The sequence below is a fragment of the Aphelocoma coerulescens genome, chromosome 4, assembly GCF_041296385.1.
Source record: "Aphelocoma coerulescens isolate FSJ_1873_10779 chromosome 4, UR_Acoe_1.0, whole genome shotgun sequence".
Taxonomy (NCBI): domain Eukaryota; kingdom Metazoa; phylum Chordata; class Aves; order Passeriformes; family Corvidae; genus Aphelocoma; species Aphelocoma coerulescens.
In genome coordinates this window covers 15099950-15126349 of record NC_091017.1, presented here as the reverse complement: position 1 = coordinate 15126349, position 26400 = coordinate 15099950, and the positions used below count along the sequence as shown (strand labels likewise).

Sequence of the window (26400 nt, the reverse complement as noted above, 5' to 3'; positions counted from 1 at the left end):
AAAGACACTGCTGGAATTAGACACAGTTTCTTAAAAAAACACCTGTCTCTAAGCATTAGTTTTTTATCCTTTTGCACAAATAAACAATGTCCTCTGGAAGTTTCTTCTCCACTATCAAACCTTGCCATTCTCCCCCACCTCCTTTTCTGAGTGTTCCTCCACAGGATGTTGAGATAACAAATGCAGCGTCTTTCAGCCAGCAGGAAGGTCAAATGTGCCTGACATTGGCAAACTGAAACATTGGCAGTTGCTGAATGAAACAAAGCTCTGTTACCAGCACCAGCCCTTGCCTGTGTGTTGTACTTTGTAGAAGGGTGTATCAAAGCTAAACCAGCTCTTTGTCCAGGATTAGCCCTATAAAAGTAAGGGTGCTGCTCCTGCAGGGATAAAGGGACAGGTTGCCAAGGCACTGGAAGCCCTGCAGGGTGGGGCTGGATTTTTGCCTTAGAACCCTGCTTAGCACAGTGGCACATGGGAGGTCTCACACTCGCCTTTCCCAGGGAAGAGGCTTGCCAGAGGAGGGTCAGCCAAGGCAAACTGTGCCTGGGTTCTGCCATTTGTATTTCTTGGTAAATATGATGCAGTTAACGTGAGGGAGTCAGGGTTTTCCCTCCCTCTATTCCCAAGTATGTGCTGCAGAGCCTGTGCCAGCTGGCCTAGCTGCCAGGGAGCCTGGCAACACCAGGGCAGTAGGTCAGGCATCTCACCAGCCACTGGTGACATGACCTGGGGAAAAAGGGCACTCCTTTTTTATTTCCATTTTGACAAAAGCTAGGAGAGGGCCATTAATTGATTTCTAAACACTTCACAGTGCAAATACCAGGAGAGAGGCTCTGAGACTCAAAAGAAAGCTGCCAAGAAAAAATGTGCACATCAGCCAGCCCTGGATAATGTGAAGTTTAGGTACTAGCTGCGTATACTGGAGAGGTGATTTTGATTTTCCTGCAATGCCTCCTTTTATTTTGTGATGGAGGCAAAAGGCCAGAGCAAATTTTAACATTGTGTGCTAGATGCAGTACCAGAATTACGAAGAAAATAGAAAACAATTCCATTTGTTTTACAGCTTTTTTCTTTTCCTGGATGGTGGTGTTTAAAAAAACCGCCAAAACCCACTATTTCCAGGCAGCTGTACAAAAGTGATTTTATCTAAACAAAGCAGAAAGAAGTCTAATAGACTTAAAAGAAACCAGAACAAAACCAACAACAAAAGAACCGTGTTCATACCAAGTTCAATGCTTCTAACAATACAGCTGTAATTTCTGGGGTGGAAATTCCCATCCTAATGCCAAAAAAAAAATCCAAAGCCAGCCCTGCATCCTTATGCCTGCAAAACACAGTTCCTCCAAATTGCAGAGCTTCTTGTCTGTGACAGGTACAGTAACAAGGAAATATAGCTAAAACAAAATAAAATAAAGAAATAAAATATACTTAATATAAATTGTATCAATGGCATAAAAAACAGAACAAATCCTGTAACAGGTTGTGAGGGCAGTGGGGCATGCCCATTCCACAGGACCTTATCTTTTTCCTGCACTGACGTCAAAGCATTCGGAGAGTTCAGCTCTGAATGAAAAGTATCTCGCTTTCTACAACTCCCTGAAAGGAGCTTGCAGCCAGGTGGGAGTTTGTCTCGTCTCCCAGCTAACAAGTGACAGGAGGAGAGGAAACGGCCTCAAGTTACACCAGGGGAGGTTTAGACTGGATATAAATTCCTTTGCTGAAATGGTGGTCACACATTGGAACAGGCTGCCCAGGGAAGTGGTGGAATTGCCGTTCCTGGAAGTGTTCAAAAGGTGTGAGGTTGTGGCACTTGGGGACATGGTTTAGTGGTGAACATGGCAGTGCCCAGTTAATGGTTGGACTCAATGATCTTAGAGGTCTTTTCCAACATAAATGTTTTTCTATGATTCGATATTAAAGGGAAATAATTTTATCTCCAAGTTAACCTTGCAAGCAGCAGCACATACATAGCACCAGGGGACTGCTTTGGGGAGAAACTTCAACACTGTTAGGTGGAAAAACCTGTGTGCATTTTGTGTTGCTGCTCATGCTGCAGCGCAGCCAAATACTTGTCAAACACATTTTCAGCTTCATTAGAGCTTATTTCCCCCCCAAATGCTGTCATGCTGTTAACCACTTTTTCAGGGAATACATATAAACGGAAATAAAAGTACTTGAGAGGAAAATGGAGGAAAGCACAGACTTGCATAACACTGTAACATGCATTAATGTTGTGCTTTAGTTAAGTGTTTATTGGAAGGCACTTTGAATTTATTTGCTTAGAGTTGGCATGATCCCTTTTTTCCCACACTTCCTTGTGCATGACACCACACAATGGGTGCAGCAAGGCAATAAAAGAAGGATTTGGCAGACCACAGTAAAGTGTCAGTCTGACTGTATCTGTTAGATGAGGGGTGGGAGTGTCCTGCCTCCCTGCTCCTTGGGAGGAAAACCCAGGGCAGAAAGCCAAGGCTGTGTAAGCACAGGTTGTCCCTGGAGCTGGTGGGGCTGAGGTTGCTCTTGGCTAAGTAAAGGGCAAGCTGAAGGTCTGATGTGGAGTGCATGCCGCCTCTCCCAGGTGACAGGTGATAAACACTTGGTGCTCAAACCCAAGCAGGACTCTGGCACCTACAATTTCCTGTCTTGTTGTGTCTTTATCTGATGAATGTGCTCTCCACAGTGGGACTGCTGCCAGCACCACCTGGGGATAACTACTGGTGTTCCATTTTTTCTCATATGCTGGGTAGGATGAGGGGAAGTGTCCTCTCCCTCCTTCCCGTGTCTCTCAGCCCAGCTGTGAGCTGCTGTGCTGCCAGGGGTCCTCTGAGATCTTGGCACATGCACACAGGGAAGCCTTCCAGATGGAGTGGGTGCAACAGCAGTGAGTGTTGTATCTGCTGTCTTCAAGCTTTGCTTGAGAAATCAGTGGCAAAAGGAGAAGTGGAAGGCAAAAAATTTCCTTCAAGAATTCGAGCTCTCAGTGCTGATTTATTTAAGCCATGTTAAGTCAGAAAAATGGCGGTTAAGCAGATGGGGAGCCTCCACCAGAGGTTATAACCTACCCTTCCATCAGGATGAGCATGTTGGGTCATGAGACTGCCATGGAACAGCAAATCTCTCCTCTGAAGGGGACCTGTGGTCATGTGCGTGCAGCCCGTGTAGAGCCCTACAACTTCCCCGTCTTGCACATCGTGTCTCCTGGTTCAACTCTCTCAATACCTGCTCCCATCTGTCTTAAAAAGCATCATTATTATTAAGTAGTAAAGGCCTTTTTTAATCTTCAGTACAACTTATTTTGCTAAATAACATCAATACATTGAAAAAATACTTTTCACCTGTCAAATACTGCTGCAAAGTGTGTTGGATGTCCTTCTGCCAATACCTTGGTTAGTGCTGGTTAACTTTATGATGCATCACGTGTGGCTGTTCACTCAGCTCCTGCTCAGGTGCTCCTCGTGAATACTGGGAGCAGCACCATTGGGTTTAAGCAAGGACACCATGTGTGCCAGACACGAGGGATGGGAGAATGATGGGTCCATCATCCCCTGCATTGTTCTGGCAGAAGCTGTCAGCTTGGGATAAAACTGCCATAGAGATGGCACAGAGCACATGTCCCAGCTGCAAATTAGCCATGGGTCAACTTACTCCAGAAAGCCGCTGGAGCTGACCTGAGAGCGGCTAACTGCTGAGACTCTCGTGCTTCCCACCACTCTCTGGGGATGGGGACAGGGACAGGAGGATCCTCACTTGCATCTTCTGGTGGTTCTGCTTGTGTGCAGGTGCAAGTCAGTGAATTTTTGAGTTAGGCAGTTAATGAAGCAGCAGACTACAAAAATTTGAGTTGGACTGGTCTGTTTGTTACAAGAGGGTTGATTTGTTGATTTTTAATTTAGTTGTTTTTTACCTTGTGAGCTCCTGAGATAAAGCTTGATTCCTGGAGGGCATTATCCGGTAAGTCTGAGTAATCTGGACAAAGAGTAGCACCACCGAAGCCTAAAAAGCTGGTGAGCCACAGGAAGCAAAAGCTCAGCCAGAAGAAGTGTGATATCTTTCTCACACAAGATGCATGAAACATCTCGTGATAAACCATTGCCTGAGCTAGCATGCGATTGTAGAGGGATTTGAAGCCACTTCTGCTACTTCTGTTTAGGTCTGACCTGCTGTGGCTAAGAGCTGCTGTGAAGCTGGTGACACCCTTTGTCTGTGAGCTCTACACTGTGTGCTGGACCTTATGTTCAGGTGCCTGTGGCACAGGGGGTTCAGGCATCTTGCTCAGATGGCACTGCACGCTCCCAGCCACAGCATCATTTTCTGATCAGCCACCCAAGCAGACCCTCTTCATTGTGTGCAGTGTCCCTGGCGTGGGAAGTATGAGGGATGTGCAGACATGGGAGCAGCTCTCTCCTTGTACCAACTGCAATGGCTTCAGTTTTGATGAGATGTGCACCTGACCCACAGTTGTATTTCCAAGGGCTGTGAAAATTTCCCCTTGCACTTGCTCAGCTCCATTGTCCTATGGCTTTTACAGCTGCAAGAAGTTCCCTTTTGCCTGAGCCATTTCAAGCTGTGGGACAGAAACAAGGTTTGTGGGTAACGTGTTCTTCCATTGAAGCTGCTGAGACATCTGGAAAAAAGGTGACGTTTCCAATTCAGAAGCCCTTTCTCCATGTCTGAAACGAAACCCTGAGGCTGTTACTCTGCCTCTGGAAAGGGCTGGTGGGACCAGAGCTTTGGAGACAGGCCCCCAGGCACCCTTCTGTGCCAGGCAGCCCCCCTGACCTGCACACCAATGGGATTCACAGACCCTCTTGAATGAACACACCTCTCACCACTCGAAACACCAGCGTTTGTGTAAATAGCACGAGGCAGCGTGCTGGGGAAGGTGGCTTTGGTTATTTGTGGTAGTGTTTGAAGTTGCAGGTTGGAATTAAGTGGTACAGAGAACAGGCATGAACATTTACGTGTGAGCAGCCCCAATTGGAATAAACGAGTTTCTGGTTGTAACTGGTTCATAAAATACAATGGTAGACTGCGTAATTCATACTTTGTTCTTTGTAGAGAAAGCAAAAAGATGTTAGGGGAGATCTTTTTAATCTGTGCTTCTGAATCTTCATCAGTATTGCATTTACTGCAGTACATGTTAAATTGGTGAATATTTATTCCAGCTGAATTTTTCCATTGTCCTCTTGGAAATAATCATGGAATGGCTTGGTTTGGAAGGGACTTTAAAGATCATCTGGTTTCAAACCCCGTACTGTGGGCAGGGATGCTTTCTACTAGACCAGGTTGCTCAAAAGCCCCATCCAACCTGGCCTTGAACACTTCCAGGGATGGGACATCCACAGCTTCTCTGGGCAACCTGTGCCAGTGCCTCATGACCCTAACCATGAAGAATTTCTTCATAATATCTAATCTAAATCTATCCTCCTTCAGTTTAAATTAACTCCTCCTTGCCCTGTCACTAAACACCCTTGTGAAAATTCCCTCTCCAGCTCTCTTGTAGCTCCCTTTAGGTACTGGGAGATATTCCAGGGTCTCCCTGGAGCCTTTTCTTCTTACCACCTAAAAACTCTGACTACGTTTCAGCTTCCCATTTTCCTCCTTCCCAGCAGATTCCTAGGCCATAAGCATCATCCAGCCAGCCGGTGGGATGTCAGGTGTCTTCTCTTCTAGGGAGCATCTTCTGATTTACAACTTTTTGCAAACCTCAACTTCCACAGCCTATTGCAATGTTCTTACACAAAACACCAACTGTGTATGATCCAGCCAGGGAGTGGCCAGGCAGCAGGGACAGCCACAGTTAAAAGTTGGAGCTGCGGGAAGCCAGGGGAAGCATTTCACAGCACAGCTCCCTGTTTTCTCAGCAGCACTACTGGTAAAAGGCTTCATTTAAAGCACCATAAATTCCAGCCTGTTGGCAAAGCTGCTACATTGAAGTTTAGCCCCAACTTCTACCCTTTCCCCATTCTTGACGAGGGCGAGAGAGCAGGGAACCTCACCATCAGCACTTCCCACGGAACACACTGAACTTGACTTGCTCCTGAGAAAGCAGTCACCCAGACCCTCTCTGGGATCTCTACATGCACTATGCATCCTGCTGGGAAACAAGATGTGCTGTCCTGGGGCCACAGGTTCTCTACAAAATGTGGAAGTACATTCAAAACTGTCTTGACTTGCACAGAGCATGAGTGGTTACGTGTTTGGGGCATGTTAGTGCAGAAACTGTAAATATTAGTATCTCATAAAGGGACATTTATGTGTGTATAGTAAGTGCTCGGTTAATTTTATGGTGGCTGGGCTACATGGCTTGTGACAAGCACTTAGGGAATCAGCTAATTTTTACAGAAAGCCTCCATCTGGGATGTATTTTGTAAGAAATGAAAACCTAAATGTCTGTCCCAATGAAAGTACATCATTCAGAGCTGCCATCCCCCAAACAGCTGAGTCACGATTATGAAGTTAAACTTTACCTAGGAGTTAGAAGCAATTTGTACTGATTGAACCAAAGGATAAGTTAATGAAGAGTTAGAAATTTAGCCAAGAAGTATAGTGCTGTTCACCATTGTGTACCTGTCTGAAACTTTGCTTACAGTAAATGAACCGTCATAAGGACAAAAGAAGCTGATAGAATTATAGCTAGCACCTAGATTGCATGATCAAATACAGGCAGGAGGTATGGACCATCTCCAGAAGGCTTGCCAAGGCTTGCCACAATAGAAGGTAGGAAGTTCATGGTGATGAAGAGATCCCTGACTTCATCTTTCAAGACCACTGACCCAAATCAAGAAAAGAATTGCGCACGTGCAAAGGACTAGTAACCTCATTTTAACAGGAAGAGGCAACGGGAGGTGCTGGAGGTATGTATATGATTAGTATGTAGCACTTTGTGAAATAAACAGTGGGCAAATAACCGTGTAAGGGGCTGGCACATCTCTAGGAGGCGACTCCCGTGCTGCCCACTCGCATAATAAACATACCACTTTCTAAGTTTAATTAGAGTTTTTGTCCATGAATACCCCATTTTTTAACTACTCACAGCAACAACATGTGGGCAAAGTTAAGGGAATAAGACAATAAACATGCAACCATTTTTTTTTCAAAGAAGAATCCTGGGAAAAGGAAAAACAAATCATTGTGTTCTGCATGTGTTAAGTCTGTTGTTGTAAGGACAGGGTACAGCTCCTGACTTCCCCCTTCAAGTTACCTCCCACCTATTACATTTTTTTTACTGCTGGCTGCCAGTAAGAACATCTGAGGGAGCACGTTTAGTTTCATCTTCGCCAGAGTCTCTTTGTGCAGGGTCCCAGCTGGAGAGGAAGCCTGCGCTGACCAAGGCTGCTCACCAGGTTAGTTCTCTAAAAGCATGGAAATATTAGTAAATTTTTAGCCTGTGAAGAGTGGGATAATAGTGTCAAAGTAGGGATTTTTTTCTTTTTTCCTGCTTAACACATAATATGAAGGAAACTATCTGGCAAATCTTACTTGGGGAAGTGGGGGGGAGCTTGGGGAAGCTTTTTTAAAAAGCTGTGCACAAAAGCTGGATTATGGGGAGTTCACCTTTGCTTGCTGCTTTCTGCTGCTAACACAACTGTATAAATGTGTTGAAGGAATCTGACTGGTACTTTCTGTTTAAACTGGGCTGTCCTGCCAGAAGCTCGGATATTGATGGCTTTTGATGGCTGGTGCCTGTGTGCCTGCTGGTTCTTCAGTGGGGTGTGCTGTTGGTGGCAAGAGCAGCTGTGCTTCAGTCTCCTCATTATTGTTTGCAGCAAGGAGAGGAGAAAATAGATGAATAATACTCGTGTACAGACCACTGTGCATTTGTAAAAGCGTAGAGGGATTCACCACGTGTCGGTGGCACTGCTGTGGGTAGGCAGAGACGTTGCACTTCCCTCTGGACACGCACCTGGTACCACCACCTCCAGCTGCATTCCCACCGGGTTTGCAGGTTGGCATGTGATGCCAGCTGAAGCCAGGAGTAGGATTTCTGGAGAAGCACGTGTTACTCCAGCGGATGGGGAAGGAAGGTGCTCCCTCTCCCACAGCAGCCCTCCTTCACCTCAGTTTCTATTCTGGCTTCTGAGCTCAGAAGCAACAGGAGGAGGAGGAGGAGCCTGACCACCCAGCAGGGTGGGTCTGTTTTTGTCAAACTGCGGTTCCTAAGAAATAAACCAACTCAATGTACAGAATAAAAGTCTACGCAAATGTGAGCAGGCAGTTAATCTTATCTCAGAGAACCTCACCCAAGCCCAAAATTTATTTGAAAAGTTACCCAAGAATAGTCTGTGCTTTTTTCTTGGCTAGGGAAATAGAAGCAGAGAGGAATTGTTCTTGTTGCTATTCTTATTATAATAATCATCATTATTATTGTTTCACACCTGAAAAACCTTACTAGTTTACAAGATATACTTGCTTGCTTAACCACAGGAAGGCAAGGAGAGGGTGTCAGACTTGGGACATTTGATTTTCTGCCTTTCTGGCTCCCTGTGTCAAGAAACCAGAGACAGGAGTTTTCGGTAGTATCTCTCTTGTGTGGAGGCTGGCTTTGTTATGAGGAAATGAGTCCACGGGTGCTTCCCTGTAGACGCGAACGTTGTCGCGTTCCACTGTGGGGAACTGCGGGTTTTTTAAAAATGGATGGTCGGGAATGGACTGAAGCCAAACAAGGCAAATATTGTATCTGAGAACCGTTTATTGACAACAAAATGAGAAGGAAAAGGAGCTGCCCGAGCGAAAGACAGCTAGAAGAGACAGAAAAGAAAAGAGGAAAATGGAAAAGACCGGGGAAGAGGAAAGAGAGGGGACAGAGAGGAAGACAGGAAAAGAGGACCGTACCCCCAGCGAGGCAGGGCAGCGCAGTTGGCGCCCAAGCGGGAGGTGGGGCGTGTGCGCGCTGCCCGCCTGCGGCCAGGCCGGGTCTGACCGAGCCTGCGCGGCTCCCGGAGGGGCGCGGCTTCACGGGCGCGGCTCCTGCGGCGACGGCAGCGGTCACGCGGTGAGTGCGCGCTCGGACGGGAGGAGCAGCACCGTGGGCACGGTCGCGGCGACCGGCTGGGTCAGCGCGGCAGGGCGGGCAGTGACGGCTGGATCGGGGCGGCAGGGTTGGAAGCAGGCAGCCCAGGCAGGAACGTAGGGCGAAGCAGTGAGGCGGCGGTCAGGGGCACAGGGAGGCAGGACAGGTGCGAGGGCGAGCCCGCGAGGGCAGGAGAGCCAGAAGGCAGGCTGGAGCCAGGGCAAAGGAGGGAGCGAGCAGAGGGAGCGAGCAGAAGCAGCGAACAGGAGCGAACCCCCGGCCCGAGCGAGCAGCAGCGAGCCCTGACGCAGTTGGGTTTTTACCCCCAGGCCCCTCCCGAAGTCTGCCCGAGGACCGGGAACCATTGGCCCCGTCCAGCCTTCCTGTGCCGTCCATTGGCGGAGGCCTCCTCGCGGCCTGATCGGAGCAGCCCCCCGCAGTGTGTCCCGCTGCCTGCTCCTGGCGGGTGGTGCCAGGCCGGGGCTCCGCTGAGACGAGGCTTCCCCCACTCCTGGCTGCCTCCTGCGAGCGGCGGGCGTGCGCTCCCTCCCCCCACATGCCTCTGACTACCGAAGTTGAGGCAAACTAAAATGGCTGAATTCAGACTGAATTGGCTCCTCACACACATGCTCTCTGCCCATGCCAAAGGCATCTTATGTAAAATATGCCAAGTCCAGCAACCAGAATGCCCAAGTTGCATTTAGCAACTCATTTAGCCTGAGTTCACTGCCCAGCCCAGTTCAGCACAAGGAAAATGAGCTGCATCTAAGCACTAGCAGAGCCTTTATGGGGTGGAGTGGGAAACACCAGTGGCTTGATGCTATTCTGAAGGCTGGATAAAATGGCAGAAAATGTTAAAAGCTTGAAAATATACAAATGCAGGCAAGATATGGTGATGCTTTATCACCTCCAGTGGCTGCAAGGGAGCTCGGCAAAAGGCAGCCTGCTAAGGGTGATAGCCACCAGTTTGGTTGGAGATTCAGACCAACCACAGGTTTTTCACCGACTATCCTGTTTCCCGTCTCTTTCAGAAGAGGACCTGGGAATGGCTGCCCCAACCGTTGTGACGATCCAGCCGCAGTTTGGCGGGGCCGTGTCCTCAGTCTCGAGGTGCACGTGGCAGACAAGCCTGATGGACTGCTGCACCGACTGTGGTGTCTGTAAGTGCCTGGGACACACTTTCCTCGCCCCCGCTGCTCGGCTCGGTGGTGCCACTGTGCAGCCATGCTGCCTGGCTCTCCCAGCTGCTCCCCTGATGCCGGTGGTTCTGGGCAGGCAGGCAGAGCTTCAGCCAGTACTGTGTTTCTCCCCCTGCCAGGCTGCTGCGGGATGTTCTGCTGCCCCTGCCTGGCCTGTCAAGTGGCTGGGGACATGAACGAGTGCTGCCTGTGTGGGACCAGCGTGGCCATGAGGACCCTGTACCGCACCAGATACAACATCCCGGTCAGTGCTGAGCCTGCCCCCTCACCCTGCTGCGAGTCTGAAGGACAAGGTGCCCCCGAGGCCCCTCTCTCTGCACTTAAGGGATGGGCTCAGGGCAGCAGTGATTCCACTCACCCTTTTTTCCCCATTTGTAACCACCTCAGCTACTGCTTCCCCCTTTGAGCTTTGAAATGATGCCTGAGAGATAGGCTGGAAATAAATCCCCATAGCCCGATGTCTACAGAGCAGGTATTTGTTTATTGCAGTGCTGGTGGTGAGGGGGATTTTTCCTCCTAACTCACTCCCCCTTGTCAAGTGCTGTGGTATATTTATACAGTAAATTTTGCTTAATGTTGCTATGTCATTACAGCATCATCACATACGCGCTGGAACTAATTTACATAGCATGATCTCATGGTTATTAGCTAATTCTTTGTACTGCGTGTGCACTTCCCCAGTTCGGGGGTCTTGGGGGTCTTTGATGAAGGCTTCTAAAGTGTTCTTTGCACTTGAACTTTTCAACTTCATTTTTGGGCTATGTGCAGTTACGATGCTCTTCGGTCCATCCAGTCTTAGCCAGCCTAAATTCTTTGTTTTGTGGCTAATTGGCTTTGGCTTGCCAATTTCTCATTAGCACTACACTTACCTGTCTCTAAAACTGTACACATGGTAAGTTTGTTTTGGTTTTTTTTCTCCTCCATTCTGCATATAAGCAACTAGTTAACTATATACTAGCCATTGCATTGTACAAAAAGTTATTCATACTAGATCATACGGGCATCAAAAGCTATCATCAAAAGCTACATAAGTAAAAGCTATGATTCAGACTATATAAGTAGAGAAGGCTGTGCTTCAGGTTATACTGATAAAAAGTCATGATTTAGGTTATGTTGATATTAAGGTTACATAGATACCTTATAACCCAAGCTATATAAGCACTTTGTTACTTTGACCTAAGTTATATAGACATCAGAAAGATGGGAAAGACTTGAGATAACTGTGTGCCGACGAAAGAATAGGTGAGTTGGTTACACAGATAAAGATCCATAATCAATCAGGTTTGGGAGAAAGGTGGATAGTACATATGTGGGTGTGCTTCTTCCTGCAGGGAAGGCCAATTGGTGCTGTCCCAAGTGCAAACCATGGGGGCCCAAGTTCACTTTGCCCAAATTTTCTGTTCCTGTATTCATTTTTCTTCCCAGTCTGAACCTCAGAAGTCAAATGATAAGTAGCTGTCTGCAGCTTGCATAAAGGCTCCCTCCTTCCTTTCCTTGGTGCTTGGGGTTTGCCAGCCCAGGGCTTCAGTGTTTGCTACTCAGGATGCTGCAGCCAGCCAAGAAAAAAGAGTACTTGACCTGGAATGTGATTATCATCTTCTTGGCCAGAACATGGCTTCTGGGAAGCCGCTGTCCCTAACCAGTGTCTCCCTAACAGGGGTCCATTTGCTCTGACTTCTGTGTCACCCTATGTTGCCCTGTGTGCTCCATTTGCCAAATCAAGAGAGACATCAACCGCAGGAGGGAGCTTGGCATATTCTGGTAAGCTGGGGGTGCTGGTCCGTAAAGCTGCTGTCACACACAGCCAAGTGGCTTCCCAGAGCCTCTCCTGCCAGCATCTTGACACAGGACAAAGTTTGCTGCAGTGGGGAAATGGCAGTGGACAGGTGATGAGTGACCCATCCTGAAATAAAATGTTACTGGGAACATTGTGCAGGGTGGAGGGGGAAGGACTGGGGGGACACCGAGTGTGGCGAGGCACAGCCCTGCTCTCTGATGCTCCTCTCCCATTCTGTTGCAGATGCTGCCATCCTCGCTGCATCCTTGGAGCTGCTGCAGGCATGAGTCACTGCTGCCCTGACTGTTCGGAAATGCACCATGTGAGGCTTGACTTGGTGGCATTTTATTTCCCCTAACTAACTGCAGCAATAAAGTTTTGAGTTTGTCTTCCTACCTCTGTGTACGTGATTCTTGCACCACCTGAGAGCACCCATCCTTCTGCTCCATCCATCTCAGCAGCCCCTGGTGCAGGTGAGGTTTCCCTGTGCCTGCTGCAGAGAGAGATTTTCACTAGTATTTTGGTTTTGGATCAGCTTTTAGAAAGGATATTTAATACATTGAAGGAGTCGGTGTTCCTCTTCCAAGTTGCAAAATTTGGGAAAATGAGTACTGCTCCAGGGCAGAGCTGGGTCTTCCTGCAGGCAAGTGACTTCTGCAGGCTGCCCAGCATTGCCCCTGCTGTGGTGGCCCAGGTGACTGTCCAGGGCTGTTGGTCAGTGCCACCTCTCTTGAGTATAAAAGCATGGGTATTTAGGGCTGCCTGGCACCAGCTCACCTCAATGTTGAAGAGACATGGACCCTGAGCATGAATTCCTACCCACCTGCAATAAAAAACCTGTTGAGTTGTGGGTTATGTGTGTCCTCTCTGTGGACAAACAGTGCCATCTTTCTCCCTGGCCTTACCGATCCCATCTGTCTGCACTGGGCTGTGAGCCCTGCATTCCCATCCAGAAGATGGCGGTTGCACCCACCGTCTCCATCACTCTCAAGAGAAATGCTAAAGAATTTTTGATCCCTGCAAATATCTCCCAGCTTTGTTCTTTAAGGAGAATATGACTATATTTTCGTCCCCACTCTGCCTTCACCTTCACTACAAAACTTCTGAAGGGCAGGTGGTGGCTCTGCCCATGCTGTGGGGTGGGTGGGTGTGGTGGCACTCCCAACTGCTTAAACCCCAGGTGGCCCAGACTGTCCTGTGGATAATGCCTGGCAATACAGAAAAAGGCATTTTTATCCTAAGAGAGGCCGCCCCTGCGTCACCCAGTGCAGCTACAGGCAGTTCTTGCGGATGCTCAGGTTTGATGAAGGAAAGGTGCTGCACTTCCAGCAGCACGTGGCTTAGGGGGCAGCACAGGAGCCTGAAAACAAACTGCCCTTCTCTGGAAACCTCTCCCGCTGGGGCTCTGGGCCTGGAGGATGCCAGGGTGGGGAAAGGCGAGGGCGGGCAGCAGGGAAGTTGTCATTGTGCAAAGCTGCACCTAAGCTGGAGTTTGCTCTGTTAGTCAGAGGGAGCAGAGGTCATTTACCAGAGCACATATAAGGCATAAGGACCAGGAAAAGGACATGTATCTGCTGGGACAAGGACGGCTTGGAAAGGAGGTATGGCACGGCTTTGCTTTGGTTGTGGTATAGAAACTGCTCGTGGCTGAAGCAGTGAGGCTGGGGAGGGGAAGGGCTGGAAACAAAGGTAAGGTTTTCTACCTGGAAAACTGCTTCAGGGTTAACTCTACATGGTGGGTGCTGCTGATGGCATCTTGACAGATGTGGAACAGAGGTAGAGGACAGCAGCTTTTGCTCTGTATTGCTCATTTGTGCACATATGCATGTGCCTATAGATGCTGCTTTATGAGCTGGGTTGTCAGTGAAATGTGGCTGCACGCACCTTGGGATCCTTTTGTCCCCATCAGTCATTCCAGCCTGGCTGGTGGTGCCATGGGGCTGTGAACTGTAGAATTGTGATGTATTTGGTGTGCTGGGCCTGGGCCTCTATTGGGAGGTGAGTGTGTGGCAGAGGCTCTCCAGGCTGCTGCCGGCTCCGCACTGCAGCCTCCACCCTTGCGGGGATGTGGTGTGCTCGTATTGGGAAGAAGGGGAAGTCTGACTGGAAGGATCCTGCCCCTAAAACTTCTCTTGCTGCTGTTGCTCCTGTGCACACTTCTCCCTGTGGTCCCTGTGGTCCTGCCTGCTGCTGGACATCCCTGTCCCTGCATGGGAGTCCATGGTCTGTCTCCTCCCCTGCCTCTCCAGGCTCTTGCTTCTTAAATCATCATGTGCTAAGGCTTCCTGAAGAGGCTGCTGTTTTGGCATGCCAGGAGGTGTTACATTGGCTGCAGAGGTGCTGGGAATTACCTGGCATCTCGTGGATGAACAAACAGGGCCAGCTGGCCAGGGCAGGGCCAGGAGGCATTCGGAGAGGGACAGTGGGTGCAGTGTCCCCTGCTGCACTCACAGGTGTCTCAGACAGGGACAGCCCAGCCCAGCCATGCTTCCACTGCCTGCAGAAAGCTGCAAAAAGTCAGGAGCGAACCATGTGGAGATTTTTACCAGCTTTCTTCCCTCTTACACCATAATTCAACCATCTTTTTCCTCTTCCTGGGAGGATGGACCACCAGGAACCAGGGTTGGCCCTACAGCAACAGGCTGTGCCTGGGACAGTCTGTAAATACTGGGGAGCCCCAGGAGCTGCTGGTGGAGCCACCCCTTTGCCGCCTGTTGGCATTAGTCAGTACAAATGTAGTGCCACAGCTGGTGCCTCTCCAATGTGGGTAATGAGCTCAATGGCATCGTCTGAGTGCTGGGCACAGTAATTGTTCCACCACATTTCTTGTGTTGTTTAATACTTAACTTTGTGTAAATGTGCAATTCTGGTGTGAAAACAATCCTCTTTGAGTGCTTAACAAAGTGGTGCAGAGCTGGGGCACAGGGCAGGGAGTGTGTCTGCATGGGACTTCTGTGGGAGCAGCCTCTATTTTTTTATTTTTTATTTTTTTTAGTTTAGTTTTGTTTTGTTTTAATTAAAGCTCCAAAGCAAGAGTGGCAGAGTTTAGTGCTGTGCCTTGCAAGGGTGGCAGGAAGGGAAGGGGCCCCTGATGGAGGTGCAGGTGGAGTTGTTACATTGGTCAGATGATTTTGGGGATGGTGCTGTGGAGCAGGAGCTTTCCTGCCCTCAGAGGATGCTGCCCCTCGCTGAGGAAGGATGGGATGGAGAGGAACTCCACAGGCCATGGTGACCCCAGGAGACTGAGGAAGAGGGGGATGAGGTATTGGCACAGATAGTCAAGTAGAGGAGGGATAGGAACTGGTGACAGGGCTTAGGGTGATGGAAAGAGACAAGGAAAACCCACTGCCTTGAAGCACACTAAAAAGGCAAGGGAAGAAGGAAGGGAGAGGAGGAAGCAAATAGGCTGAGATCCTCACAGAACGAAACAAAGATTAAGGTGACTCCTGAGAGCTTGGGGAAGCTGGAACCAAGCAGTAGTAGCTTTGGGAGACTGTGATCATAAACAAAAAAATAAAACAAAAAAATCAGCCCAAAACACAGATAATTTTATGCAGACAATAGCGAAAGATGACCTGGAGATGAGAAGACAGGTTCGAGATGTTGAAGCAGTGCAGCTCTGAAACAGAAGGACCTCTGTTTTCACAGAGGCATTTTACTTGCATAGGCAAGGGATGATGTGCTGCTGCCTTTGGTGGGAGACTGGTTTTGGGGAGGCCTTTGCTTCAGGGGGTAGTGGCAGCTTCTGGCAGAGCTGTGCCCCCCCTCTGTGGTGAGGGTGGCAGTACCCTGACAGTGGGGACTCCCCAGGGAGCTCTCTCTTTGAATGCAGCAGCACGACACCCACTTCAGAAAGACCTGCAGCATCTTCCTCTGATGGCTTTTCCTTCAGACCACGAGCTGCCTGGAGTGACCTGACCCTGTGCTGGCAATGGCCTCTCAAACCGTGATCACGGTCCAACCCCAGTTTTCAGCTGCCCAACAGCCGGGGGAGTGGCAGACAGGGCTGCTGGACTGCTGCTCTGACTGTAGCGTGTGTGAGTACAGACATACCCCTCATTCCTGCTGTTGCTCATGATGTGTTCCTGGTGTTTTACCCTGCTCCTTCTGCAGCATTACCCCTGCTGCAAACCCCACTCCCATGGGTACTGGAGGCAGAGCAGCTCTTGCCTGATGTCAAGAGCCACAGCTACCAGCTGGCTTTCCCCCCTTTCCTCCATCTTTGCACCCCTCAGCCAAGCCCACATCTCACTGTCCCATAGGTCTTTGTGGGATGTTCTGCTTCCTCTGCCTGAACTGCCAAGTGGCTGGGGACATGGATGAGTGCTGTCTGTGTGGGACCAGCGTGGCCATGAGGACCCTGTACCGCACCAAATACAACATCCCGGTCAGTGACCCAGCTCAGGGAAGGAGAAAGGGGTGCCCAAGGGGAAGGACAGAGGCAGGGAGTTGCATGGGCATCCTGGCAGGCCGGGAGTCAGGGACACATCTGCCTCACCACTGTGAGCTGAAGATAATCGCACCACACACCACTTCATCCCAGTCCTTGCTGAATATGAGCCACAGTGTGCTGCAGGGCCTGGGTGAGCTGCCCAGGGGTGCAAATAGAAAGGCTGAAAGGCTTAAAGGTTGGTGTGGGAAGGGGTTACTCATGCAATGTCCCTTGCTCCATAGGGCTCCATCCTGGGAGACTGTTGCGCTGTCTTCTGGTGCACCTCATGTTCACTCTGCCAGCTGAAGAGAGACATCAACCGGAGGAAGGAGCAGGGCATATTCTGGTAAGCTGGGGCTGCTGGTGCTGCCTTACCTCACTGCTGCACAGCACCCAGTGCCTTCCCACGGCCTCCCTTTCCACTGACACCTGACTCCAGACACAGGGTTGCTGCAGTGATGGAGCAGAAATGGCTGAGGAAAGGGTGACCCTCCTCTCCTGTCCCGTTGCAGATGCTGCCATCTTCAGTGCACCCTGTGGAGCCACTGCAGGCAGGAGATGCTGCTGCCCTGGATGTTGGGAAACGCACCATGAGGAGTTTGCCTTCACTGTGCCTCATCCCCTCTTCCCTGGGTAACGCCAGCAATAAAAGCACTGCCTGTCTTCCTGCCCGTGTGTTGTTATTTATGTCTCCGTGTCCTTCTGCGGCACCAGAATCAGTGCTGTACTTTTCTAGGCTGTGTGGTCAGAGCCATGATGAGGTTGTCAGATAAAGGTTTTCTCTTGCACACCCACACTGGAATGAGTCCAGACCACAAAATTCAGTGAGGAGAAAATAAAACAAAAGCCAAATCTGTTATGGGAACAACTTCTCTGTGGACACTGCTAATGGGCAGAGCTGGTGACAGCATTGCCTGCTGCTCAGAGAGGCCCAAGAGAAGTGATCCCATCCCTACTGCTACCTGGACTGTCCCCAGCACCAAGACACAAGTGGGGAGTGATGGTGATGCTGTGGGATTCCCAGTCCCATTCTGCTTTCCCCACACAAACACTGTCAAGAGACCATCACAGGGGAGCTGCTTCTCTGTGGGTCAGACCCCTGCAGCTGTGGATGTTAGGTGTAATATGCTGTGGTGGAAGAGCTGGGACTTAGGAGTGCAAGGGTTTATCCATTGCCTGCCATGGTGACAAACAGGGACAAGGTAAGTCTGGGACTGGGGTTGCTCTGGCTCAGATTGGCTTAAGGCTTATTGCTTTGAAGAGAAAAAGGTGGGTTTTGCCCAGAGTGGGCTGCAGGGGGCCCGGAGGCTCTGTCATGTCTGTGCTTCTGTGCTGGCACCTTCAGGACAGGAGCGGGATTTATTAAAAAATACTTCTTCCATTCCCCTGTTTGCACTATCACAACTCCCGTTGCAGTTGCCCCCGGTGTGCTGGGGTGAGGCTGTGCCGCTGCTGACTGCGCGTATGGGTGTGTTCATACACATAAACCTGTGCACAGAGAAGCAGGAGAAAGCGGCTGTGCTGTGGTGGCAGCCGGAGCTGGGAGCTGACAGTGTCCCTGCTGTGGGGACAGATGTCACGGGTGGCCACGGGCATGCTGGGTCATCTCTTCTCCCTCCTGGCTGCTTGTACTAAATCCCTGTCACTTGCATCCTGACAAGCACAGAGCAGGGTTGGGCTCAGACCCAGCCCACAACACAGGCAGCTGCCTGGTTTGAGGTGGCCAGTTCAGCAGCAGCCCTGCTGCTGCAGGAGCTCATGGATGAGCTGGGAGCACCCAGGATCAAGGGTTTCAAAGCCACATGGCCAGGCATGCTGAGGTCCTCTCTTTCCAGGGACAGCTGCAGGCCCTCTACCTCCATCTCTCCTCCCACAGGAGGTTGTTTTGGGCTTCCCTGACAGTCATTCCTGCTAACATCCTTCCACTCCTAGGCCCATCCTTGATCATGGAGTCTCCTGTTCAGGTCTCTTTCTCCTCCAGCGCATGCAGGGGTTGGTCCATTGGGACCAGGGACTAAAGCCATGATCCCCGTAGGGACTTGGGTCCTCTACAGTGAGCCAGAAGCAGCCAGGAGGCTGCTGAGCAGACATAAGGACGTGGAGGTTTTGTTTCTGTGAATTTCTTTATTAAAAGTTACTACGAATGGCCACTACTAAATCAAGTACGTACTCATGATCACTTACCTGTAGGCATAGCTATATGCATTATTTGAGGTGCTACCAGCACGACCCTTGCCAAACTGCTGCCAGTAGCAGGCAGGCAGGAAAAGCCTCTCGTCGCAGGTGATCCACATCACAGAGCCGTACAAACCCAGAGCTGCACCCGCCCGTATCCCGGTCCCTGCGCGGACAGTCCCTGGCTGTCGCACGGCCCAACCAGTCACTCCCGATGTTCCACCCTTCTGGCGCACACTTGGGTTTCCCGCAGGGATCCCGTTTCTCCTGTGAGATCCCTGCAGGCTGTTCCAGCGCCGCGTGCCAAGACTCGGCACTTCCTCATCTGTCCTTCCCCAGGAGCACCGGGGCTCTCGGGCTGAGCGCCACTGGGATGGACCACATGTCCCAGGGACAAAAAGGGACATGGACGTGCCCGCAGCACCCCCAGGCGAGGCACCTCGGTACCAGGAATTCCCGGTCGGCGTCAGCCCTGAGCTGGCAGCCGTCCCCGTGCCCCGGCTGCTCAAGGACGAGGGATGGTCCGAACAGAGATATTTTCCTGGTCCTGAGGCGTTTCTGGCAGCAATGTTAAGCCTTCCCTTCCGACTCGAGGGGTCCTGCATTGTTCTTCTCCACCTTCCCTCAGGCCACTGCCAGCTTGCTGGGGCCAGGATCATTGTGGTTTCCTTATGATGCTTCCCTCGAGGCCAGGATCGTTGTGGTGATCGTTTTCCTTGCTGGTGCTGAGACAGGTCCTTCCTGACCCAGCTCTGCCCTTGTGTTCTCACGGGGCTCTTGTTTGCACAGGCAGTGCTGTGAAGGTGTAGCAGGGAGCCAGGAGCAGCCAGGAGCTAGGAGCAGCCAGCCCCAAGCCTGGGCGAGAGGCACAAGTGCCTACCTCATCCAAGGAGTGTCAGGGGACACAGGAGCTGCAGGCAATGCCCGGTGAGTGCCTGAAGTGATGACCAAACAGCCCCACACCCAGCATGCTGTCAAGGTGGTCTCTCGCTGCTGGCCAGGGTGGGAAAAGCCCAGGATAACCATGGCTGGCTGGGTTGGGTCTGCTCCTGCTGCCTCTGCATGAATACATGTGGAGGCAAACAATGCCATAAGGGTCTCAGTGCCACAGCCCCCCAGACCGAAGCCCCACCCACGAGGTCTGTGCCTCACATTTGGGGGGCTGGGAGCTGGGAAGGGAGTTCAGGGAAGGTGAACCAAGAGCTGTTGGGGTCTGGCCCAGCTGCACCCCGTTGCCAGCAGTTCTGTGTAGTGCTGGGGACAGCCCAGTGTTTGTGGGTACAGTCCCTGTGCACACAGTGGGGGTGAAATGCACCCTGCTTAGCAGGGGGATTTAAGCAAGATGCCCTTCCTGGGCTGCCCTTCTGAGAGAGATGTGACTCTTCTGGATGGGGAGGGGAACAGGCATCTCCTGAGGGTCTCTGGGGTGTGCTCCCCAGAGCTCTGACTGACTAGTGTCTCTCCTTTTTTTAGGTACAGAGGGGGCACCACTGCCTTGTGCTGCTTCCTCACCTGCACCCACAACCTGCGGTCCCTCAGAGCATGGCTGCCCAGAAGAGCCAGGGTCACCCTCATCTCACTTTGCTGTCAGGAATGGGACTGAGAGTGACCCTCCACACAGTGAGGAGCGTGTGACATGTATTTAATCCCCAAAGGAAGAGGCCAGGCTCCTTGCTGGGAAGGGCTCCCTGTAGGGGACAGCCCATGTGGCTCTTGGGTGAAAGACACCCTGGTTCCAGCTGATAGGCACTTCAGCTACTGGACACTTTGGATTAGAGATGCTTCTGGTTCTCACAGTTCTGGCTGATGGATGCTCCAGCTGCTTACAACTCAAGGTATTTGATGCTCCAAGTGATTTCAACTCCTGCATCTTCCAGCTCCAGCTCCAAATCATGGTTCTGGCTGCTCTGCCATTGAGGTACAAGATGCTCTTGCCAGCAGACCTCCTCCTCTTGTTATCCTCTTGGGTTAGGGACACTTGGGTTTCTCCTGTTTCAGGTGATTCCAGCTCCTGGACGTGGTATGCTAATTACAGGCAATGGATGTTCCACTTCAGGATATTTAAAGCCCTGAGCTATTTGGGCTCCAAGCACAGTTCAGAGAAGGGATGCTCCTACTGCCTCCAGAGGCAGAAATTAAGTCTGGGGGGTGTTTCCAAACAGTCTGAGGAACTCCCAGAAATGGGAGACAGCCCGTCCCACAAAGCACGCTATTACAGTTGGAAAACACCTCCAAGATCGAGTCCAGCTATCAACCTAACACTGCCATGTTCACCACTAAACCACATCCCCAGGTGCCACATCTACACATTTTGTTAACACTCCCAGGGCTGGTGATTCCACCACTTCCCTGGGCAGCCTGTTCCAATGCCTGACCACCCTTTCCATGACAAAATTTCTCCTAATATCCAACCTAAAACTCCCCTGGCACAACTTGAGGAAATTTCTTCTCATTTCCTCTCATCCTATCATTTGTTTACCTGGGAGAAGAGGCTGATCCCAACCTCTCTACAAACTCCTTTCAGGTAGTTGTAGAGAATAAGGTCTCTCCTTTTTTCCAGACTAAACATCCCCAGCTCTGCACTGATTCCACAGGGACATGAGATGATGCAGTGAGGCATGACCCTGAGCATCAGATCAGGCACTCTCTGAAACTCTTCTCTCTTCAAGGCTAACGCAGTGTGAGTGTTGATCTAGTGGATGGTGGCAAAAGCACAACTAATGCAAGCCCCTCCTGAAACAGCAAGGTGGTTCCAGGGTGGTTCTCTACGTTTCCAATAAGATCTTTTGCTGTTATTCCATTTTTGCGGCAGAGGAGTGGTGGTGCTGCCTGCATGGAGTACAGGGAAGTAAACCAGACCACCATGTTGCGGTGGCAAAGTCCACTTTACATCCCTCAAGTTGCCTTAGAAGTGGTCTCTCCTTACAACACGGTGCTAGAAAGTTCTCCCTTTGTCTACATGCTGCTGGTCACTGGCCCTCTCCCCCTCCCATCCCTTTTCCCATTGGCCCCTGTTATAATATTCAGCCTTGCCTCTGCCCCCTAGCCCTCAGACTATTGGTTTTGGATGCTCTGCCCGCCTTTGGGCGTTTTTGGGATAAAGCGGGCACGGACTGTCGGTTGTTGCCTCTGTTCCCTTGGGGGAGTTGCCATTAAACGCCTCGGAACTGCACACAGAGAACCCCTCTCGCCTCTCTGTCTCTCTGCACACACTGGGGGTGTGAGCGGCTGTTCGCACCCCCCTGCCAAGGTGAGACTGTGCTCGCGTGGGCGCTGGCAGAGCGCTGCCCAAGCGGCCCACGAGGGACCCAGCAGGGACAAACGCGGCATCGACCCACCGAAGCCCTCACTTCTTTACCACCAAGTTTCACATCCCACACTGTTGCTAATGGACAAACTCGGTACTATTTCTATTCTTCCCCCGGGCCTGGCCCCTAAGCAGCTTAGTGTTTCAGGAATCTGTGCAGCGTGAGCCGGGAGAGCAGAATGTCAGTCACTAGAGGGCACCAGGGAAGAAGGATGCTGAGAGCTCCACTTGCTTCTGTGCTTCACAGTCCAGCACACGAAAGAGGAACAGTCCTTCAGCACTGCCCTGCTGCTGCTGCCGTTTGTCCACAGGAAATTCCCCCATGACAGGACATTTCTGCTCTGGCACAAGATCACAGCAATTTAGCAGAGAGAAGGAAACACCTCAGTCGCTGGTACATATTAGAACAGCCATGAATGGAGGGTCTCTGAGGGTACCTATCTAGTTGTCCTTGCCCATTGTTTGTGTTTAGGACATTTCACAGAGGATGCAGTACTTGCCACAGGGGTGCTTCGACTCCCTCTCTGGGACTTGTTGTCTCAAAGAAATCAGAGAGCTGGGAAGGAAAACAACTGCAGATATGGAAAGGTGTTAGCAGCTTAAGGAGCTGTTGTGTTCACAGAGAGGAAACAGAGCTCTTAGATATTTCCTAGGTATGTTAATTCTCAAGTAAGCCAGGCTTTGGCCTGAAAAGCAAGGTAGAGTCAAAACACCTGTAAGACAAAGCAGGGTTGTGAAGGCTTATAGCTCTAAGCCTAAATTCAGGAGGCTGGAACATATCAGTGAAATGCAGCTCACTCTGAGCACCAGAAAACCTGGTAGGAAACCTCCCACTCAAGTAAAATGTGTGATGTTAACATCACAGTGATTTTACTGGTACTTTTCTCGGGCACAGTCGAAGTCATTTGATATGGGAATGTTAAGCCTTACAGGGGAAAGGTTCATCGTGTTATTTCCAGGGCAAATGAGGCAGACCAAATGATCCCTGAGAGGTTTGACACCAAGCTGGAAGTACTGCACTGTTCCATGCCAGCCTGATCTGCAGCGCAGGAGAATTCCCGGTGAGCATCATATTGAGCAATGTTAGATTCAACCTCTACATCCCTTCCTTGAGGTTCATCACCTCAAGTCTTTCAGTAGCAATTACTCATACAAAATGTGTTTTCTTCTCCTCCCTGTAATAAATTTTTATTATGTTTTTCAACATTGCCTTCCAGTGCTGAGGTGAAAGTGCAGAGCCTCATTCAACTCTAAACAAGGAAGGGTCACAGCCCAGTACCTCTCCTTGGCTGGTGTGGTTGCTGCACAGATTCCACCTTTTGTTTTGGTTAATGGACAGCTGGTGGTGACCTTCTGCCAGATTTAATATTTAAACAGCACATGGAAGCTGCTTGGAAGCATTGTCTGATAAGGGGATACCTCACTTATGGTGTGTGTAACATCTCGGGGTTTATGTGTTGGGAGCTGACTAAAGGTCAGCTGCATGTTGTGGGTGTGCCTCACATCTGACCAAGCACAAAACACAAGTGTGAAAGGTTGAACTCCATGTTCAATTGGTTACTAACATTAAGTAATCCTGCAATACACCACAGGTTTGCCCAAAGACAGATGAGGAAAAATTTATGGACACTTGTCATGCATTCTTATCTGACAAATAAGCACCTGGGGTAAGCATGGCCTTGGAGACAGTAAGATAGAAAAAAATTTATGAGGGTAGAATTTATTACTGAGTTTTGCACTCCTGAGGGCACAGGTTTTGAGCCCTGCAGCAGTACATGAACCCTGGGTCCACCTGATCTCCTTGGGAGCGCTGCAGCAGCAAAGCCAATGAGACACCAGAGTGTGCCCTCTCTCTCCCTACTGAAATCTGTAACCTTATCTCTGAGGAATCGTGTTCCTACACTGCATTTCTTTTATTACTAAGTTGAATATGAATGGTTCTGTATTATCCTTATACAAGACCATTAAGCATCTCAGCAGCTATCAGAGTTGATAACACAGTCCCTTCAGACTCACTTACACATGTGTCTAAGAGAAAAAACTTCCCAGTGAAATTAAATTGCTCCTGGCCAGTTGCTGAAACTGCATAAAGACAGGCTGAATTCCTTTCACTCTGTGTTTCAGATTCTAATGCAAGTGTCAGCTGGGGCTTTCCTTCAGACAGTCTGCTCCATGCCTGAAGACAGGAACAACTGTGAATTGATGCACTCAGAAACGATCACAAGGATACCTGTGCTCACAGTATCCCAAAAAAGCCCCAAATCATATTGGCTCTTAACAGTAGAGCAAATATCTGTGCAAACAAAATAACCACAGTTTTTCATCTTCTTTTGTTGTTGGTTGGTTGGTTTAAGCATGAGCACCAGTCATGCTGAGAGCAACAGCACCTCTCTTGTGCAAGTGCTCTGTTTTTTCCTAACTCATAGAGGAATATACTGAGTTGGAAGAGACCCAAGAAGGATCATAAAGTCCAACTCCTGGCCTGGCATAGGACAGTCACAAGAACCACACCATATACCTAAGAGTATTGTCCAGAATCTTCTTGAACTCTTGTCAGGCTTGGAGCTGTGACCACTTCCCTGGGGAGCGTGCTCCAGTGCCCAGCCACCCTCTGGGTGAAGAAACTTTCTTCTAATATCCAACCTAAACCTCCCCTGACACAACTTCGGGCCATTCTTGGGGTCCTGTCAGTGTCTCCACAAAGAAGATTTCAGTGCCTGCCCCTTCTCTTCCCCTCACAAGGAAGCTGTAACTGCAGTGAGGTCTCCCCTCACTCTCTTCTTCTCCAGGCTGAACAAGCCAAATAACCTCAGCCACTCCTGGTATAGCTGCCCCTCTAGAACATTTCCCATCTTTGTGGCCCTCCTTTGGACTCTCTCTAATGGCTTAATGTCTTTTTTATATTGTGGCGCCCAAAACTGCTCCCAGCACTGGAGGTGAGGCTGCCCCAGTGCAGAGCAGAGCAGGACAGTCCCCTCCCTTGCCCAGCTGTCGATGCTGTGCCTGATGCCCCCAGCACACAGCTGGCCCTCCTGGCTGCCAGGGCACCGCTGGCTCACATTCAACTTTCCATCAGCCAGGACCCCCAGGTCCCTTTGCACAGCGCTGCTCTCCAGCCTCTCATTCCCCAGTCTGTCTGTACATCCAGGGTTGCCCCCATCCCAGGTGAAAAATACAGCACTTGTCTTTGTTTAAACTTCATGTGGTTGGTGATTTCCCAGCCCTCCAGCTTGTCAAGGTCTCTCTGCAGGGCCTCTGCCTCCAAGGGAGTCAACAAATCCTCCCAGTATAGTAACTTATGTAGAACACCTTTGAGTCCTGCATTCAAGCTGCCTGGGAATAGCCCAGATCGGATACTGCAAATTGTTTGCTGAGGTTTCCGGCCCAGGCTGCAGATGTGCTCCCTGAATGAGATAACAGTATTTCTGCACCTATTTGGTCACATGTGCATCTTCTCAAATGCCACTGGGACTATGAAATGATTTTTACTAGCTGCTGGCATGCTTAAAAGGCTCATATAAATACAGTAGAGGGTTAATTATTATAAAATAATTGCTAAAGGAAAGAACAAGGTCTCAGGAGCATGGTTCATGAACAATGATATACTTACCTATCCCAAGTTATAGCCACCTAAAAAATCTGGCCCTGTGGTGTTCGTTACAGGAGAGCTCTTACAGGCAGCCTTGGTGTTTAATAATTAGTGGTAAGTCTTGCTAGGAAAAAGAGAGGATAAAAATCATTATTTTAACTGGAAACTATCCATAATGTGTACTCTTCTGAGTCATCTGCCAAGGAGAAAGATTGTGACTCCATGGCCTCGTGCATTTGTCAAAGCTCTGGCAGAGCCATCACGTGGGATGGCGCCAACAGAACTGAATGAGTTCCTTCAGCATCCCCCAAAGTTTGCTCAACCTCATCTTTGGGGTTATTGGAAGCTACAACTGTCCTGGAAAGCAAAACTCTATCAGAGAGCACATATGAGAGGTGGCATGCCCATCAGTGATCCTGCACCCAGTGTTAGCACAGCTCCTGGAAAGCTGTGGCTGATGCTGCCCAGTAACCTCAGCTGGGGACCAGCGCTCCTACCTTTTGTAACAACGGCTGCCTCAGCTTTGGTTCCTTCCACAGCACCAATGACATGCCCACATACTGTCCTGTGAAAACCCTGTTCTGATGGGCTCAGAAAAGCCTCTGCATTTTTGCAGGTATTTGGAACTGAAGGAAAACATACCCATTTCCAGGACACTGGGAGAGAAGACACCACAGCCAGGTGAGCCTTTTCTAACATGCCATGCTGGCATTCATCCCACCCTGCCAGCTTTGCCAGCCCTGTCCATGGCTGCAAGCCTCGGGCAGGTGATGTTCTCCTTCACTCAGTGTCACCGCTACTGGCATGGTTGGGTTGAGGCAGCTCCCGGCGAGGTCCTGCCCTTGCAGCTTACGACTTGTTCAGCTAAAAGGAGAAAAGGTGAAGGCTGTGGCTCGCCCTGGCCCTGC

At 50.1% G+C, this 26400-nt stretch overlaps 2 protein-coding genes across 4 annotated transcripts; both read left to right on the top strand.

Annotated features, from left to right (window-relative positions):
• Positions 1-7221: 7221 nt before the first annotated feature.
• On the top strand, positions 7222-12384 carry LOC138109427 (placenta-specific gene 8 protein-like). Of its 3 annotated transcripts, XM_069012781.1 has the most exons (5): positions 7225-7346; positions 10045-10173; positions 10332-10456; positions 11870-11973; positions 12233-12384. In XM_069012781.1, coding segments are annotated over exons 2-5 (345 nt in total). In that variant the 5' UTR covers positions 7225-7346; positions 10045-10058; the 3' UTR covers positions 12234-12384. The 3 variants fall into 3 exon arrangements, with proteins under 3 accessions (XP_068868880.1, XP_068868882.1, XP_068868881.1); XM_069012779.1 differs by lacking the exon at positions 12233-12384 and having other exon boundaries at positions 7222-7346; positions 11870-11977; XM_069012780.1 differs by lacking the exons at positions 7225-7346; positions 12233-12384 and adding an exon at positions 8909-8995 and having other exon boundaries at positions 11870-11977.
• A 3536-nt stretch (positions 12385-15920) lies between these two features.
• On the top strand, positions 15921-16771 carry LOC138108966 (placenta-specific gene 8 protein-like). Its single transcript, XM_069012088.1, has 3 exons — positions 15921-16026; positions 16252-16376; positions 16664-16771. The coding sequence occupies exons 1-3, from the start codon at positions 15921-15923 to the stop codon at positions 16769-16771; spliced, it is 339 nt and encodes a 112-aa protein (XP_068868189.1).
• Positions 16772-26400: the final 9629 nt, after the last annotated feature.

Bases quoted from the DNA above. Each gene is read 5' to 3' on its own strand.
- LOC138109427 (XM_069012779.1), top strand. From the start codon at position 10,059: ATGGCTGCCCCAACCGTTGTGACGATCCAGCCGCAGTTTGGCGGGGCC. The intron at 10,174-10,331 runs GTAAGTGCCTGG...TCCCCCTGCCAG, and splicing joins CTGCACCGACTGTGGTGTCT to GCTGCTGCGGGATGTTCTGC. The intron at 10,457-11,869 runs GTCAGTGCTGAG...TCTCCCTAACAG, and splicing joins GCACCAGATACAACATCCCG to GGGTCCATTTGCTCTGACTT.
- LOC138108966 (XM_069012088.1), top strand. From the start codon at position 15,921: ATGGCCTCTCAAACCGTGATCACGGTCCAACCCCAGTTTTCAGCTGCC. The intron at 16,027-16,251 runs GTGAGTACAGAC...ACTGTCCCATAG, and splicing joins CTGCTCTGACTGTAGCGTGT to GTCTTTGTGGGATGTTCTGC. The intron at 16,377-16,663 runs GTCAGTGACCCA...CTTGCTCCATAG, and splicing joins GCACCAAATACAACATCCCG to GGCTCCATCCTGGGAGACTG.